We start from the raw sequence: 19,133 nt of genomic DNA on the forward strand, positions 1-19,133 counted from the left end.
ATCCACATTGCCTCTAATCTAGTGTTTCGTGAGAGAACTAAGCATATCAAAGTGGATTGTCACTTTGTTAGAGAAAAGTTGCAAGCATAAATCATAAGCCTTAAACACGTCTCAACTCATAGACAACTTGTTGATATGTTCACGAAGTCAATCAACTCCAAAATTCTCTCCACTGCATGTACCAAGTTGAGGGATATACAATGTTTTATCACCACTAGCTTGAGGGAGAGTGTTGAAAGACATAAACAAACTTAAGTGGTATTATTGTAAAAATCTTATATTTTTTGCCTCTCTTTCTCTCTCTCTAGATTAAAGGGCATACTTGTAATTTATGTACCTTACATATATAAATATAGGTTAAAAGGTAGGGGTGGTATTGAGCCGAGCTGAGCCGAGCTTGAACCTGCTTTTGGAAGATGGGCTCCAACCCACACAACCAAGGAAGGCCAACATATCTAAGAGTATTATCAGATGGGTCACATGACCAAGATGGGCCCACAAGCCCAAATGAAGTAGGACCCACCATGATTACCACGACCTGACATCTTTATCACATAAGTTAAAAGGTCGAGAAGGACTCACAAAAGCATCTTTATCTTATGGTCACGTCCTAGAAGAGTTCTAGTCTGAGTTATGTTTCTCTTTTATCTATAGTGAGTTATTTAATAATGTTAGGACTTATCTTTAAGTGTTAGAGTTTGGGTGTAATTGGAACAAAGGTAGTTTTATTGTAATTGGACTCTACTACCTTCCTCTATTATAATTAGAGATTCATGTACTATGATTACAACAAGTCAATGAAGTATTTTCCTTTTCCATAAATTCAACATGGTATCAGAGCAGGTTCTATGAGTTGACTTGGTCAACCCACAAAGATAATGAGATCCTTTTCTCTAAACCCTAAACCCTAAGTCTAGGTTCGTAGTTATTTTTTTTAGTCCCTACACTCGTAGTTTGCTTTGAGTTTTTCACCTCTATAATGAGATTTTCATATTGAAAATTATATATTGACAAAAAGATATTTGAGTCTAACTTCCAAGGGAAAACGATTTTTTTCCAATCGAAGTTATCTATAGAGAGATATCGATAAATAATGAGCGAAGGTCAGATTGTAAAAGAGGTTTGAGCAGCAGCAGATAGACACACTACCTACAGAAGACAGAGTGTGCCCTACATCCAGCATTACGATTGCAGTATGGAACAATGTCTTACTGACTAGGAGTGATTTTTACTCTCACTTATGTTATGCCAGTAAGGTCTCATGGAAGGACTCAACAACATGAGGGGGAGTGTTGGAAGATGAAGGCAAAATTGGAAGATGTGTCATTTTATATAAAAAGATTTTATACATCATTTGCAGCAAGCTGGGAGTTCATGATGTTCTCTCACCCCCAGCTTGAGGGGCAGCGTTGGAAGGCCAACATATCTAAGAGTATTATAAAATGGGTCACACGACCAAGAAAGGCCCACAAGATGGGCCCAAGCCCAAATGAAGTAGGACCCACCATGATTACCACGAGCCGACAACCTTATCACATAAGTTGGAAGATCAAGAAGGACTCACAAAAGCATTTTTATCTTATGGTCACGTCCTAAAAGAGTTCTAGTTTGAGTAATGTTTCTCTTTTATCTATATTGAGTTATTTAATAATGTTAGGACTTATCTTTAAGTGTTAGAGTTTGGGTGTAATTGGGACAATGGTAGTTTTATTGTAATTGGACTCTACTACCTTCCTCTATTATAAATAGAGGTTCATGTACTCTAATTACAACAAGTCAATGAAGTATTTCTCTTTTCCACAAATTCAACACCAACTTATGTTTGACCCGAGCTTGATTTAAATATTTCAAACTCGAGCTCAATAATTTTAGCAGAGTTCGAGCTCCAACCTACATTTAAAACTTTGCATAAAATACAGGTCAAATAAATTGTATATAAAATTATGCATACATTTTACATAAACTTGGGCATTAGCTCTATTTAAAATTGGACATAACCTTTGTATATTAACCCTGCATAAAATTATCTATACACTATGCATAAAATTATTAATAAAAAGTACAAAATTATGCATAAAATTTATTCAATAATCAAATACAAAAATATTCCTTTGAAAGGCAACACTTATTTTGTCCATTTGTACTCAATCAGTTCGTTCTAGAAAAAGTACTAGAAAACCAGATGATGGAGATAGAGAAAAAGTTTAATAAAAATAGTTTTGGATGACTTAAGTGTATGCCCATTTTTTCGTTTTTTCTTTGGAGCATGGATTCATTTAGCAACAGTTTTGAAATGCTACCGATCTGTTCTTCTGAAAAGCTTGAGTGGAGTTAGCATTAAGAGAATATCTCAAACAATTTGAGTCTTTTTAAGAGCCACGAGGAAGGAGTTCAAGAAAGTGTTTTTTTTTCACATGCTTATGATTTCGCACGAAGGTCTTTGCATGTTAGGGGGCAAATTTATTTCTCCCCTAACTTCGGTATTTGGTTTTTCGCTGAGATGACGCGAGGGGCAGGGGGTCTAACGATGCAGGCGAGGGGTTGTCGTCGGGGCTGATGGCTACGATGGAGACGGCGAAAATGGAAGCGGCAGCGACAGAAGTAGCGGCGAAGGCAGACGAGGAGAGTAAGAAATCGAACCGAGCAGTGGTGAAGGCGGTTGGCGAGTAGCTGTCGATGGCGACGGAGGCGACCGCAAAAGCTGACGGTAGGGGCTCGGTGGTGAAGAGGGGAGGAAGAATTCACACCCCCCACCCCCCCTCCTTCTGCTCTCGCTCTCGGTCCCGGTCCCGGTCCCAATCTTGACTCCCGATATAGCTCTCGATCCCGACTCCCAAACCCTCGTTAAGTTAACGAGCCAACTCGTGAGCTTTCAAACCGAATCATGGTTCGGTCAAGCTCGGCTCGTTAACTCAAACGAGCCTTATTTGGATCTCAAACCTAGATAAATCGAATCGAACCAAGCAGAGCTCGAGCTACTGGCGAACCGGCTCGGTTCGATGCCACCCCTAGTTAAAAGGGGGAAGGGAGAAGGATTGAGTATTCTACCACAACCCTTATTCTCCCCTCAATTCTCTCCTCTCTCATAGTCGTCCTTCTCCTCCTCCTTCTTCTTCTTCTTCCCTTTTGTTTCATTGTCTTAGGTTGAAAACCTTATAGTATGGAATCCTAAAATCAATAGCTTTGCGGATGCAGATTGGGCCGAATCACCTGATGGTAAAAAATTCACCTCTGGTTATTGTACTTTAGTTGGAGGCAATTTAGTCACATGGAGGAGTAAAAAGCAGAATTTTGTTCGCAAGATCTGATCGAGGCAGAATATAGAGCTATGGCCACTATAATAAATGAGCTTCTATGGATTAAATATCTCCTGACAGAATTATGGTTCAACAAAAAGACACCTATGGAACTTCATTGTGACAACCAAGCAAGCCATTGACATTGTTTCTAATCCAGTCTTCTATGAAAAACTACAAGTCGACATTACATGTCTCAAGCATGTTTCATCTTAGGGGCAAGTTGTTGATATTTTCACAAAGTCGATCACATCCAAGATTCAGACTACTATATGTACCAAGATGGGTATCTATGATATTTTTTCTCTACCCGCTTGAGGGGAAGTGTTGGAAGATACAGTTTATCTGTAATGGCATTGATGTTAAAGTTTGTTATTTTTGTCCTTATTCCACCCTATTTACGGTAAAGGACATTTCTTAAATTATTACTCTTTTACACATATAAATAAAGGTTAAGGGGGAGGATTAGGGTAAGCTCCCACAATCCTAATCTTCTCACTCCTCACAACCACTTCTCTCCACTCTCTCTCTTCTCTATTCTCTCTACTTCTTCTTTGTTTCTTCTTTTCTTTGATTACCATGACCTAATCTAATTACCATGGGATCCTAAAATCAACAACAACCAACACTTAAATTTTTATTACATATTCTCAGTTCACCTCACCCACCCTCTTGAGAAGGCACCTGGACTAACAGCTTCCCTCAACCTTCTTTCTTGATAGACGACAGAATACTTTCCTTGGTCTTTTGAGGCTTTTGCTTTTGTGTCAAGGGATGGATAGCACTCTTTCCTCACTCATGCATACCGTTATGTGCATGAATGGAGTCATTCTCCCCCCTAATTACTTTGTCTAAATTTTTCCAATTCCTTTGGCTGAAAACGTTCTACATGCCAATAACTAGCAAATTCTGCAACATTTCATCATTGGGAGAATGTAGGGGGATCAATATCTCCATCCTACTCTTCTACTACGAGGAAACAAGATGGAGAGTTACATCATCTCATACAATATGATATCAATCAAGGTCATCCATTCATGCGGGGTATGAATATGGCTTTAAATTTGTCTCATGGTGAAACATAATAACCTTTAATTTTTGAAGGTGGTTTTTGGAAAAAATGCTTAACGGGGATGAAAATTTTCAACTCTAATTCCTAGTCCTGTCATCGAAATTTTTTAAAAAGATTAACAATAAAGTATAGCATTGCTCTAACTGGTCAAAGTGAAAAACAAAACTCAGAAAATATAAATACAAGAAAACCAATCAAATAGAAATTTTTAATAGAAAATTTTTTCAATGAAAGATTAATTTAAAATATGAGTTTTTCACCTGTTTATTTCCTTAGGAGAACATAAAGGGTTGGCAAATGGGTTGGATCCAAATCCACCAGGCCACCAGCCTTTTGATTTGATCAGGCTGGAACACGTTGACCTCGGATGAATGAGATTCCAGTCCACTTCAACTAGAAGATCTAACGTGTTCACATAGAAACCGATTTCTTTTTCCCCAGCTGCCATGAGTAGTAGAAATCTCATCCTCATCTTTGGAAGTATCACCATCCCAAGCCTCTTCGAGCTATAGGACGGTCGACTGAATAGAAAATAGTTCAAGCCCATTGGAAGATGCCACACGTAGCCACCCAAGATACCCTCTCATCTGCTCAAGTGTGGCTTTGCCACTCAACCTTGTTCTTTATATATGGACTCTTTCATGCTCAGACATTGAAATTGCCGGCCAACAGCTCCCCTTTTCCTAATCTCTATAATTCGAGCTTCACCAACTTCTTCTTCAAATAGCTAGCTTCAGATTCTTTCATCTATTTCTTCTAGTGGAGGTAAAAGATAATGAAAGGAAGCAGTCGCCGGAAAACTATTGGGCCACCCACAAACGCAGCTCGAAAGGACCGAGATGAAGATTTACTACTTTTCCACGAGATGCTCAGACGCGAGAGGGAACGGACTGTTAGTCTCCTGCAACCAGTTTCCGATGAATACGAGGCCAACCCTGCAGGTGAGCTTTTTGCCATGCCAAAGAAACAAATACTCGTAAATATTGCTGAGCAGTAGTGCTGTCGCAGGGAATTATCCACTGTACAGGATTCCGTCGGGGAAGAAAGGAGGTGGACTGGAGTTTCTCAACATGGGGAATGATAAAACCGACTATGACTGGTAAATGAAAACTGGAACTATGCTACTCGTGATATCTTCTTCTCAGGAAATTAGATGTGATCACCATGAGTAAAACCCTGATTTTGTGAAAGTTCTGTTTGTCGTCGTTGTTCTTTGAAGGCTGAAAACTCCACCTGCGACTCCTTTATTTCCATCTCTAGAAATGGAAGCAATTGGGCCTCAGCTTGTGATTCAAAGGGAGATACCTGTCTTTCAACCAGTAAAATATTCCAGGGTAAGTCTTCTCTTTTCGTTCAACAAATTAACCCTCTATTCCTTCTTTGTATTGATCAAGAGTGGCTCGTTCCTTCATCTTGCATGACTGCTTGCATGCGCAACAACACTTCTCTGAGTTCTGACTTGTACCGAGGCATAAATTTTCCTGCAACAGTTTTTTGGCAAGTCTGAAGCATCAAAGCACACCCACGATGATACCAAATCTAAACCGAACTCCGCAGCATCATCCCGATCCGTTACACCAATTCTAAATTCGAACACTTCGTCTCCCAAACTGTCGCCCGTGAAACCTATTTCTCTTTCCAGCGACAAAACGATCAAACCTGCCACAGATTTCACCAGAAAATCAGTCTTCCCAGAAAATGTAACCAAATCAACAACAATACTGAGGAAAACATCCGCCATATTCAATGACACTGACCCAACGAAAACGGGCTCACGAAACGTGACAGAGTCGAAACCCAGAAGCCGTGGAGTTTCTCCGCTCGTTCGATCCAGAATTCCGTCCACACTTCGAGGATTCTCCAACGAAACTCCCCCGAATCTAAAAACCGCTGTTTCCGATCGTTCAACCTCGGCTTCGAGGGGCAGACCTGCTAATCCAGTACCACCTGATACGAAACCTGAGGGAGTTAATCCCAGACGGCAGTCATGCTCGCCGAGCGTAATGAGAGGCAGGAAGCCCGACCCAAAATCGGATACCCAGAAAGAGAAAGCGCAAGGGAGCAATGGAGGTATAATTTTTGGGAGCCGAATGGTGGAGAAGGTGATGAACGCGAGGAAATCGGTGGCAGGAGAGGAGAAAGACCCGAAACCAAGATATCGGGTTTCCAGTGATGTATCCGGTTTCGGGAGGATGCTGTCAAAGAGCTCGTTGGATATGGCTCTCAAACACATGGTAAGCTTGATTTCCTCTTCACTGCTATACCTGGGTTTATTTACATCCCTAATTAGTTTTCTTCCTTTCTACATGTTTAATTTACCTTCCAAGGGTAGGGTAGACGGATTCAAGGGATTTTGATCAGGGTTTAAAGTGATTTCTACATGTTTATTTACGTTGCCTGATATGTGAAACCCTGAGTTTAAAAATGGTGATTTGAATGAAACTGATCATTCACTTGAGATTGAGCGAATGCCATTTAGAGGCAAAAGGATTTGACTGTTTCAGAGATACAGACCTCAATGATAGAAATCTTTATTCGTTGGTTTAAATCTTCTAGTGTCAACATCTCAATGGAGTCTAAAAGACAAAAGGAAATACCTACTTTGAATGCACTTGGGAGATAATTTTTTCATGACTCTCTCTGTTAGCATGTTAATCACATAATTATGAGCGACCAAAATCTTTAGTTTTAACCGAGATTAGTGAAGACAAACTTGATGGTGGGTGGTGGGAACGGATAGGAACCTTAGTAGTTTGGCTTGATCTAAACCTTTCAAAGTCACAACTTAGACGAATCTAAAAACAAAATAGAACTATGGATGCTTAGGGTCTATTTGGAACCCCTAGAAAAGAAAAAAAAAAAGAAAATGAGAATTTGATCATTATTATTCTAAAAAATAGATAGTAAATTCTCCTTTCTACTAACTATTTTTGGGAATAATAATGATCAAATTCTTATTTTTTTCTTCTTTTCCATGGGGTTCCAAATGGACCTCAAAGGTTTAGATACCGGGGGAGGGTTAGTTCATAGAGAATTTGATGTCTAAAGAATTTTAATTCTTCCTTAGTGAAAATTTTGTAAGAATGAACTTATTCTTAAAAATCTTAATTAGTTCCTTCATGCTACCACTAGCCAAAGGGCTGGGGAGAGCCTAGACCCTTGCCAATGGAAAATTGTACTCGTGTGCCTGTTTTTAGTAGCTCAAATTGGTCGATTTAGTTTTCGACTATTTGATTCTTTCTTTATATTCCTTCCTTAATTTCGTTTTTTTGTTTAACAAATCGCAAAATGACTCATTAGTAGCAGCACTGCAAACATGCAAAGGTTTTTAATCACTTGTTCCAAAATCTCATTGCTTGCTTCATTTGAAACTGGTATGGGATAAATTAAATATTTAAAATAAACAATAATAACTCCTAGAGTTTAAATTTTATAAAAATAATATCAAATACTAAATATTGGAAATGTTTTTTTTTAATTAATCATAGTTTATAATGAAGCCATCTCTACAAAAAGAGAAGTAAGCAAATTTACCTTTCTCTTTATTCAAGTAATTGGTAAGGAAATAACCTTGACCCCTATTAATTGATTCATTTAATAGCTATTATGTGAGTAAAGAGACTCCTGCTTTTGTAACCATATCTTTAGAGTAAGCTCTGTCAATGAAATGAAGGTCTTACACATTGTTTATTCACTAGGAAATCAAAGGGGCTTCAACAAATTATCCCTATTATTACACTGGAACCCTCAAGAATTCAACAGCAAGGAGAAACAGTGATCATGCTTCACCTCAAAACTCCAATCCCATACCTACTAAAGAGGAGGAGACAGAATCGGAGAACACAACCATCTGATCCGCATCAAATCTTCCATTTTCGTTTTTTGAAATTTTATTTACAGGAGAGACCAATCTACCTAATATGTACTTCAGAGGCAAAAGGGTAAATTCCAGGGCCAACGTCCGATGCATGGAGATGGGATGTATGGGTGTGTACATGTGTTAGAAGACAATATGGACATACATGGAGGTCTCGATGGTCCATAACGGGATCAGAGATCAGTGGTACGACCACGTGGCAGGCGGTTTGGTGGCAATAAGTGCCCGGTCATTGACAAATACACGCACGCTAACGCCGCTGCAGCTGCAAACCCGTCTTGGTCAGTTCGTCCCTCCGTCCGGCCACTTGCTGAGCGCTGCCACTACTGCCTTCTTCACTTCAAACCTTTTTGTCCCCGCCCGCGCTTCCTCCCTCTCCGTACCGGGCCCACTCTTTTAATTCTCGCACGTCTCCCGAAGTCTCAGGGGAGCGATTTAAACCCTCCTCTGACATGAAATGTTACAATACGTGACATGCTTTTTGCCTCCCTCGCTCCCCCTGTCCCACCTTCCTCATCCTCTGCCGTGATGCCCCTCAAGTCAACCTCGAACCTGGTTTTGAAAAACCACAGCGCACGTTCCTGGTCCGGCTTTCCCGGCTTTCGGACCAGGTTTAGTCTTGTCGATGCGACACTCGGACTCGGAACAGTCACACCCTCTCTCTTGTCGGACTTTGGAATCGGAACTGTCTCACCGTCGGTCCGATTACGTAGCACTCAGTCCTTTTTTGAATTTTCAATTTAAATTAATTAGTGGCTTCTCATTTTTTGTACAGTATACATGTACGGACTGTCACCGTGCACCCAATTTCCTTGCATTTTGTCTTGTTGCCCGTTATAGGATCATTAGAACCCTTCCAGAATCCGTAAAAAACAGGTTACGTAGGGCGCTCAACCTTTCAATAAATGCGACTACGACGTATTTACTTTCGTAGATTTACCGTATGTAAATCCCGGAACCTATAAGAAGAAGAGGCAGAATGGATGACCGGGAGTAGCCGGGGGACACGGTCGACAAATTAAAAACCCCTGTCGCAGTTAGCCGTTAACTAGCAGTGAATGTTTGTCGCTTGCATTAATTCACCGGCTACCTGTCATACCTGTATCACATTTACCGGCTACACCCTCTAGGCTCCAACCTCATACGCTTCGTTTCTTCCCTAAAAGAAGCCAACACATTCCCCCCTGCCAAACTTAACTCACAAAAAATCCGGACGTGTACCTGCGATTGGTCCCTTCTTGACGGGTCAGATTGTTTCACAGTAGGACCCACTCGATTAGGTTACGCGTGAATACAATCACGCGGGTCAACCGGTGCTCAAAAGCGTATCTGCATAAAAAGGAAAGAATCCATAAATCTCAACCGTGAATCTCAAGAAACGTGTAATGTAATTTTATGTTAATTACATTTAAGACGGATATATCGTGATTCTGGTCGTCGATCGAGGGAGGCACAACTTTTCCTGTAGAGTTCTGAAATATCTAAATCTTACTAAATTTGCTTAGTCAATGCGTCAAGACGCGAAAATCTGTAATTTATGACCTTTGCCTTCGCTTGACGCAGGTGGCAGACATTCCTTTTAATCGGATAATTTTCGGAGTCGGTCCTACCGATACGGGGTGATGGATCGTTTGGGTCATTTGGATATTTGTAAGAATAAGAAACCAAATTAGAGAGAATGAAGTGAGGGGAGGGTAAATGTAAATGAGAAAAGAAAAGCCCTAAGCTCCAAAAATAGAGGCGGTCATATCACGACATGCTCATGTGACCACGAGGGTCGCTATCGGCGACTCTTAAGGGGAATTTTCCGGCAACGAGACGTCAGATCATTTCGCTCCTTCTCTTCTTTCTTTTCAGACACACTCTCTCTCCCTCTCTCTGTCTCTCTCGTAGTTTTCGCAACATCACTGCATTATAAATCTCTCTCTCTCGCTTTTCTCGCCGCTCTTTCGCTCCGCCGCACCCTTGTTCCAGTTCCACCATCTTTTCGTGCTCTTTCGAAGCTGAAACGTTCGCTACCTGCTGCTCTTCTGTTCCTTTGTGTTTTCCGGCGAATCCTGGTGAAATACGGCGAGATATCTGCTCCGGAAAGAAGGCGAGCAGAGAAGAGAGATTTGCTTCGACGTATAAGCAAGAGGACAAAGAGTGGAAGCTTCGAAGAAGACCAAGTGAATGAGAGAACTGAAAAAGGAGGAAGAATAAAAAAAGTGACAGAGATATCAAGAAAAATCTCGTAAGGAGTTGAACTGTGTCTAAAAAAAAGAAGCAGGCGAAAAGTTCGTAAAGGAAGAGGTGAATGCAGAAATCGAGGAGAGGATGAGAAGAACGTAAGCTACAAAGAGAAAAAGAAATCAGTCGCTCTCTCGGATCGCTGCTTAATCGCCTTTTGAGGCATTCAATCGTGTTTCTTTATTCAAGTCCTCATCGTTTTCACTGCAACCCCTTCATCTACAGCAAGATCTAAGACTCTTTGTCCGACTTCACGAGATCCAATTCCAAAACCATCGGTAAAAATCCTTGACTGCTCATCTGATCTCTCTTACCAGATGTTATTCTGAAGCTGCCATCGGGAACTTTTCAACTCCCGCATCAGTTTTCCGCTGGTGGAAAAAGCCGGATAGTAGATTTTGCAATATATCAAACGGATTTTAAATTTGATTCTGTTCCATTTTTTGGTAAGTCTGGAAAGATACGGATCTCCACTTATTTTTAAGTTCATTTTTCTTCCGTTTACAGCTTGCTTCTTAAAATTCGCCAAAAGAAGAAGATTTGAGTCGATTGTTTACCGATATCACCTCCTCCAAATCCAACGGCGAGAAGCGAAGAAGTCCTCCAATTAGGTTTCCTCATCAGAAGTTTCTCAACAGCAAGGATTAGAAGAGGTATAATATCATTTTTTCGTCCATCTCTTCCTATAGCTTTTTTTTTTTTTTTTATATTTTCTTTGAAATTATACAATCTCCCTTTCTCTGATGTCTCATAGTCAAAAGTTCCTTTTGATCTGAACTCCTTAGTAATTGTTCGGGTTGAAGGGAGGAAAAGACTTAAAATCATTCTCTGGCTACTTACGAAAATACTCATGATTGTTTTAGTTGATTTTTTAAAATCTGAAATTAAAGTTGATTGAATCTCGTCAGAGATTTATTAACATCTGTGGATGAATTACGTCTCTTCCACTGGAGCACTCATTAGGTACGCTTCTATACCAGCCATAGAACTAAACTAAAGGTTTTTTCTCTAACAGTTTTTTGCCTTCTAGCAAGATATGTACTCCCTTGCATCGGACAAAACGATGTTCCTACTTTTTCATGAGGTCAATTTTTTTCCCACTCTCACAATTTCGAGGGTCATTTTCTTCGTTGTTTCTCATAACACGAAAAAAGTCAGCACTTTCCGATCAGCAATGGCTCTGAATCAGAGAAAAACATGAAATCATGTTCCTTCAATTTATACTCAGATATTCCTTATCTACGAGCTAATTATATGTACATAAATGTCACAGTGCCTTTATATTGCTAAAAGTTTTCCTTTGTAGTTTTTAGCTACAGAAACATAAAATACTTTATTCAACATTGCAGTTCTATTTTTAGTTTAAGTTTATTTCAACTCGGAGCTAAGCAATATCCATATGCCCGTTACGATACAAGTACTTTACATTTGTGGTTACCTTTTCTCTTTATAAAAAAGGAAGCAAGGGAAAACAGTTCCTCGTGTGATGTTCTGGCCAAAGCTGCTCTAGGATTTCCATTTGCTATATGGACGATTCATTTATTCTGGTATCCAGCAACACCCCAGACAAATCTTCATTCTATTACTTGTAGATTGTCCGACTTACAGTTTTTTACATCTCTTCCTTTCTACCATTAGTCTAACAGCAGATGTAAAATGATTTCTGAGTCCATATCCTCCTGATTCCAGCTGGATTTACCCACTTACACCACCTCTCCTGCCAATTTATCATTTATACAGCCCGTGATCACTGTTAAGAAACTAGGCCTCTGCCACTCCACTTTAAATTTCTTCGTGGACTTATTAATTTTTCTCACAGATACAGGAGCAATGTTTGCGAGATTCATGTACCGTCATCCTTACTGCGGTTGAACTTGCACCTGAACCTCCAGATTGTAAAGTCTAATCCCAGCACAAGACACACCTGTTACCCGTACCAAGATCCTATCTTGCCAAATGGCATCCTCTTCAAACTCCCCTTGCGCCGCATGCAAATTTCTCCGCCGAAAATGCCAGCCGGAGTGTGTTTTCGCACCATATTTCCCGCCGGATCAGCCAACCAAATTTTCCAACGTCCACAAGGTGTTCGGTGCAAGCAATGTGACAAAGCTCCTCAACGACCTCCACCCCCACCAGAGAGAAGACGCCGTAAACTCCTTGGCATACGAGGCCGACATGCGCCTGCGGGACCCGGTATACGGCTGCGTGGGTGTAATATCCCTCTTGCAGCACCAACTCAGACAGCTCCAAATAGACCTGACCTGTGCCAAATCGGAGCTGTCTAAGTACCAGAACGTGGGGATAACTGGGCATGGCTTTATCGGCAATACTCCGATGGGAATTGGTCTAGGGCGGGACCAGTTTTTCGCCCGAGAACAGCAGATGATGATGCGAAGTAACTACGACTCGGAGATGGCGAGGCTTGGGGCTAGCGGAGCCTATGATGCTAGTCTGTTGGCTATGAACGTTTCTGCAAGTATTGGCCCGTTGGGACAGTTTCAGCAGCAGCCGAGGGCCGGAGGGGATGATCGTCGGAGCATTGGGCCTGCGTAGAACACATTTGTCTTGTTTTCAGGTACATACTGAATACCTTTTCTTTCCTTCCGATTTTGTGTTCTGAATGGGCAGAAAGAGACAATAAAAATTAAATCTTTTAGTATCATGAAATGCATATGTTGACTAAGAACTCTTTGAAGATGCTGAGCACATCTTGCAAATCCAAAATTTCTGACAAAAAAAAAAATTGTAGCCTTCGAGTTGTCATTTAACTCCATTGGCTTTTCCTCTGTCGCTGAGAAACACTTCACAGGAAATGCAAATGACAACAAAATTTACAGAAGACCAAACGCAATCGAACACTTTGGGAGAAACTCACTTACCTATCAAGCTTGCCACTAACTAGAAGTGGAATGCATATTGATTGAAAGAGATACTTAAACTTAAACGGAATAGAAACAACAATAAGGAATTACAGTTTTAAAGTTGAGAATTGAGACTACACTTTACTTGGGGTTTGTTTCTATCCTTTTACTCTTCTGTCTAAATCTTAAAGGTTTTCAATAGACTCAGAAGAACCACAAGTACGGCTATGATGCCATCATGCAATATGCCTACATGAGAAAGTTATTCTTTTTTCCTTCTATATTATGCTCCTATGATAGGCTAATTGCCACTTTTGCTGAATCAAGTGAAGTGAAACTGATGATTGCTTAAAGTTTTATTGGAAGGTTTCCACGAGTTGATCCTGAAATAAAACAAAGAGTTAGAGCTTGAATAGACTGATATGATGGCGTAAGAGATCCCTCAGATGCATTGCACCCACAGTTTTGTTTCTTATTTATACAGTTCACTGTTTTCCAAATTACATCCTAGAATCCACCTTCACAAAACTAGACCATCCTCATCAAGTGATGCCTTTTTCTTTTTGTCGACTAATGTGTAAACTTTTTTTTCTTCTTAAACACATTGGAGATACGGATGTTCGATGCAATATATTTGTCATTTTACCTTGATTATGTCTGTCTTCTGTCGCGCAGGTTCAGGAGGATGAAGTTTCCTGGACTGGAGGGAGAGAAAACAGCTCGATTTTGTTTGAATCCAAGAGGAAGTACAACAAAAAGCTAGAATTTGTTTTATTTTAATTTTTATTTGTCTCACTTTTTACAGTCGCATTGTCTGATAGTATCAAAGCAGGACGTTTTGTATTATCAGTGCGCATTATAGTTACTAAAATACTTGTAAGAGTACGTTACCTCTGTAATCTCTATGAATTGACACTGCCGTAGCCATTGGTCACTGGAGGGAAAATGAAAATGAAACGTTGGTCACTGGAGGGAAACTGAAAATGAAAGAAAATGCACATATCTATCTTCGCTTCATCCAAGTAAAACCTGTCCTTATTTAGCCAAACTGAGTAGGCACAGATTCAGATTTCGCGTGAATGATAGCACTACAACATGGTCCATATCCCACGACACCATGACGCCGTCTTGCCAAAGTTTTATCCCATTAAATTGGGTTATTTAAACGCTTGTAAAATAGTAATATTGTCGTCTATATTAAGGCAGCGGGCGTGGTCACTTTCATCCTCTGCTCTCCCCACGTATAAGAAACGGGAAGATTTATGGATACCTGGAGAAAAAAACGGAAAAGGCGTAATCGAGAAGAGAAAAAGGAGAGGACAAGAGGAGGAGACAAAAAGGGTTGAAGGGGGAAGAAGCCAGAAGACTTGCTCGGAATGTCTTCCGTCCATCCCAGTGACACAGGGATGCCGTTGCAGGAAAGCTGACATGGAGCATTTAATAGAGAGAGGCACAATCAAAATCCCAATGCACAGAAAAGGGAGAGCGCGGGAGGGGAAGAAAGACAAGAGAAGGGAAAAGCAAAAAAACATAAAATAAAGATAGGGGAGGACGGGGACACTCATGGTTCTCTCGCATTTAAACGTAGTCAAAACATAGCATGACAATGATGACGTATCTGAGCAATCATGACACTATTCTTAAATGCAATTAATTGCAATTGGCATCATGTATGCCCATGTGGGCCGTCGTCCACTAGACACTCGTGCGTGTGGGCAAACCAAGCTCTTCCTAGCTCGGAATTACTGAAATACCCTTCAACATAAAGTGGTTCGATAGTTCGAGTTAAGAGTAGTGGGGTGGTGTAGGGAGTATTAGTGACAGGAAAGGGACGGTTTTGGGGGTTGGGGGATATCCCGACATAAGCACGCCTATCGGGGAAAACTCGGCATTTATTGGACAGTGCCAACACCATGAAACTCTCTTTGCATTCTCTTTATTGCTCCTTCTCCCCTTCCCACTTTCACATTTTGACCATTCCTTCTCGGAGTTTGCCAACTACACGCTTCCCTACACTCTAAAGCTTCCAATTTCTACTCCACAAAATCATACTTATTCTTCTCTCTCTCTCTCTCTCTCTCTCCCCCTCTTTAAAACTCGTCACTGTGATTACCTACCCACGCTAACATCCTGCATTCAATTCCGACCGTACCTTCCTCCACACTGCAGTTCGGCAAACCTTCGCTTCGTCCCTGTTGATCTTGAGCAGGGGACAGCGGGTGGAGAGTTTCACGGTTTCCTCACTTTCTGGGACGTTTTCTCATTTTGTGTTTTTTTTTCGACGATCGAGTGACCTGATCTGGTCTGGTTTCGGAGTTTCATTCCAATGATTTAGTTTTTGCGCCTCCGAATTATCACCCGGTTTATTAACAGCTACTTAATTGTCCTCGGTCATCTTCCTCCCCCCCTTTATCGTCTACAGTCACCTAAAACTGTACTGGATTTGGATTGGTATTTAATGTTCGACCAAAAGTTCTACTTATTCTAGAACTGACATAATATCGGGTTTGGAAGTGACGATTAAAATGAAAATTAATCAAAAAAGCTTCTTTTTGACGCCTAAAGAAGACATTGACAAATATAAAGAGACATTGTATCGGTAAAGAATACTTTTCATGCTCCATCTTTTCTGGGAGTTACAAAGAAGCATCTCCCCTCCACGCCCCCACAACATAGCAACATTTTAATTCATGGAGATCAGATAACCAACAATAAATGTGCATTGTTATGATTCTTCTAATATAGACCCCTGAGTGATTTATTTTGATTTGGTATGCTAAGTTGATGTGATCATTATAATATCACTTATTAACCTTATATTACAAGGGTGTTAACCTATACATGGTAATTAAGTGATCCAATATCAATTATGTTTATGAATGATTTTGACTCATAAACCTATATTTTTGGAAGAGTAACAATATCAGTTTTATGGGGTATGCTTGCCTCTTTTCATGTAATGGTAAGGTTAAGTAAGGCTGTGAATGCAGGTGTTTTTCATGATATTATAACTTAGGGGTATACCTAAGACGTTTATGTGACATTTCAAGGGTATCGAACAAAATTAATCCAAATATTAATGGCAATATAACCAAAGCAATAAGAAGCTACATTAGTGTTTTTTACAATGTAAAAATACCTAGTGAGAGATACTAAGGTTTTCACATCCTTATGTCTCCAACCATATCAACCCATTGGCCTTCCTAGTAGGTGGTCTGACGAGGTCCACATTACCCTCAGTTAGTTGCCTAGAGGAGGTCAAAACTCTGTGCTACAAATAACATCTTCACACGAGGAGTCCATATAAGTACACAGTGTGCTATCCATATACACATACAAATTAGATAACTAAAAAAAGTGAGAGTTCATGTGTTTTTTAGTGCTAATGTTCTAAAAGCAAAAATACTAAAAATACAGGGATACATTTCTACTCAAAATCTAATGTAAAAATAGAGGAAGAAATTATGGTACCTTGTTCTCTTAAAATATTTTTGAGAGAAAATAAATTGAACTTTATCGTATCTTATTAGCACATAAGAAATATAGGGTAATAAAATCATTCTCTATTAATGAAAGTCAAATTGCACTTGTGTTCATCAACTTTCAATAGATTCCTTATTACTTAGAAATGTTGAACCATATACTATATTTATGCTTAAAAAGAGAGTAGATTTCCAGCTTTAAAGAAATTTTTTGTGAGATAAAGTGGCATGATGTTACCTCTATTTAATAAGAATTACTTTAGATGAAAAATTTAATAACCTTTAGTGCATTGGAAAAGCAAAGAGAGAATTCACTTTCTGTAGGGACAATGATCTTAAACATGCTACCCTCTTTTTAACAAAAAAAAAAAAAAAAGACCTAATTCCATCTAAGATAGGTGCATCCCATATTAATTATTTTAGCCATAAAATTAGAATTGGATGACTTAAATTTTGATTTCTTCTTAATTTACATTTATTTTGAATCCATGATTTTTTTATTGTGCCATTTTTATTTTTTCTTATTATTATCATCAAATTTTAATGACAAAGTGAAGATAATTACAGTCTTGTACGTTGAGTGTAATTATTTTTATATAAATAGTATGTCTATTTAAGGAATTTTAGTGAAAATAGTCCCATATATATGATTTCTAAGAACAATCTTATGGTTATTAGTTGAGAAATGACCCTTGAATGTGGCTAGTTATTTTATGATAGACCTACACGTAACTCTAACATGGAACCAAAGCTATCACTGTTATATAAATTACCTCTTCTAAAAAAATGTGTCCATGTGTAGGTGCCGCAAAGAGGGTCTACATGTGGAGTATTAAGAATAGTCACACATGGATCAAAGAGTATAAAGATCTTATCCTTATTACTTGGGAAACCTCTTGACTTGACTAGTCATTTTCGACCCACCTTCAACATTATATAAAAATAAGGCTTCTACCTTATTAGGCCTTGTTTGTCATACAAGGAGCTAAAGATTGTGGAGGAAAATAGGACGAATGACAATAAAACACTTTTTTTTTTTTATCATACAAAGTAGTTAATTCCATAATCTTCTAGAAGGTGGCTAGCAAACTTTGAGGAGGAAGTTTGAGATTATGGAGTAAGAGAAGTTAAAAAATGATATCAAACTTTTTAATGTGCCTCCAAGGTTTGGTCAACCAAATGAAGACCAATGGAGAGGAGATCAAAGAGAAGCAAATTGTTCAATACTCCCTCAAATCACTCTTAACTAGACTTGAGTACACTACAATTTCCATCTCAAAGTCGAAAGATCTATCCAAGCGCTCAGTCGATGAGCTTATGGGCTCTCTTTAGGTGCATGTGTAGAGGCACTTAAAGAAATCAAAGTCAATTGTGGAAGAAACATTGTAGGGAAACAAAAACAAGTCATTTAATTCATGGAAGAAGGGCGAATAGTACAATAGCCAAGCATGAGTAGAGAAGGAAGCAGGATGAGGGAAAGATGTGTCCCACAAAGTGCTTCAAATGTTAGCAGTACGAATAATACAAGTACAAATTTTTGAGTTAGAATGGTGAAGAAGCCAATCAAATTGTCAAATTTGCCAATTTCGATGACTAATGGGACAATTTTGAGGAAGCATTGTTGTAGATGCTAGTAGAGTCATAAACTAAGCAGACTTATTAGAATCTTGAGAAACTAGGTTTTATTCTCAATCTAATTAGAAGATGTGTGTTCAATCTATTTAGGAGACTTACATGAAGGGAGGCCCATAGAAGTCATGAGCTAAGTAGGTTGCTTAGCTTTTTTCTTGTTAGCATAGGTTTACCTTAAGAGAGATTGATGGAGTCGTAGGCAAAACTGAATTAGAAGAGGAAGAGGTATCCTGCTTGGAGTTGAGGATGCAAATTCTGATCATGGAAGTGGAAGACCAAGAGTGTGGAATTGTGCATGGAGTAAGAATTCCTATTTTTAAGAGAGTGTTAGCTATTTGTAGTTAAATTAGGAGTCATATTTTAATCTGGTTTAAATTCGTATAAAGGCAATCATTCATATGAATAAGGGTTGTACAAATGTCTTGTTTTAATAATAAAATAGAGCACAATTATTCTTTACAAAGACATTTTTTCCTCTCTCTTTCTACTTCCCATTCTGCTTGGTTTTTATCTTCTCTCTCACACTCTCTCTAAAACCCTATAGGCTCTAACCTCACATAGTATAAGAGTAGTTTTTATGGGTATGAGAGGTTTTCAAGACTTATTTCTTCTCCATCACTAGGGATCACTTCAGTATTCTAAATTTTTGTTTGTTTTTTAAAATTCTAAAATGACCCTAAAGGC

General features: G+C 39.3%; 2 protein-coding genes across 2 annotated transcripts; both read left to right on the plus strand.

Annotated features, from left to right (window-relative positions):
- Positions 1-6,026: 6,026 nt before the first annotated feature.
- Positions 6,027-12,380, plus strand: LOC137946154 (uncharacterized; the record flags this gene model as incomplete). The annotated part of the gene is made up of 2 exons (XM_068792360.1): positions 6,027-6,602; positions 12,294-12,380. Coding segments are annotated over 2 exons (663 nt in total), but the record flags the coding sequence as incomplete, so codon positions are not given.
- Positions 10,140-14,299, plus strand: LOC137959106 (protein ASYMMETRIC LEAVES 2-like). Its single transcript, XM_068806412.1, has 4 exons — positions 10,140-10,752; positions 10,982-11,127; positions 12,294-13,049; positions 14,011-14,299. The coding sequence occupies exon 3, from the start codon at positions 12,431-12,433 to the stop codon at positions 13,025-13,027; it is 597 nt and encodes a 198-aa protein (XP_068662513.1). The 5' UTR covers positions 10,140-10,752; positions 10,982-11,127; positions 12,294-12,430; the 3' UTR covers positions 13,028-13,049; positions 14,011-14,299.
- The last annotated feature ends 4,834 nt before the right edge of the window (positions 14,300-19,133 follow it).

The sequence above is a fragment of the Aristolochia californica genome, unplaced genomic scaffold, assembly GCF_029961685.1.
Source record: "Aristolochia californica isolate CCGP_79_NKW_82.1479 unplaced genomic scaffold, dmAriCali1.0.hap1 SCAF_1, whole genome shotgun sequence".
NCBI classification, from domain to species: Eukaryota; Viridiplantae; Streptophyta; class Magnoliopsida; order Piperales; family Aristolochiaceae; genus Aristolochia; species Aristolochia californica.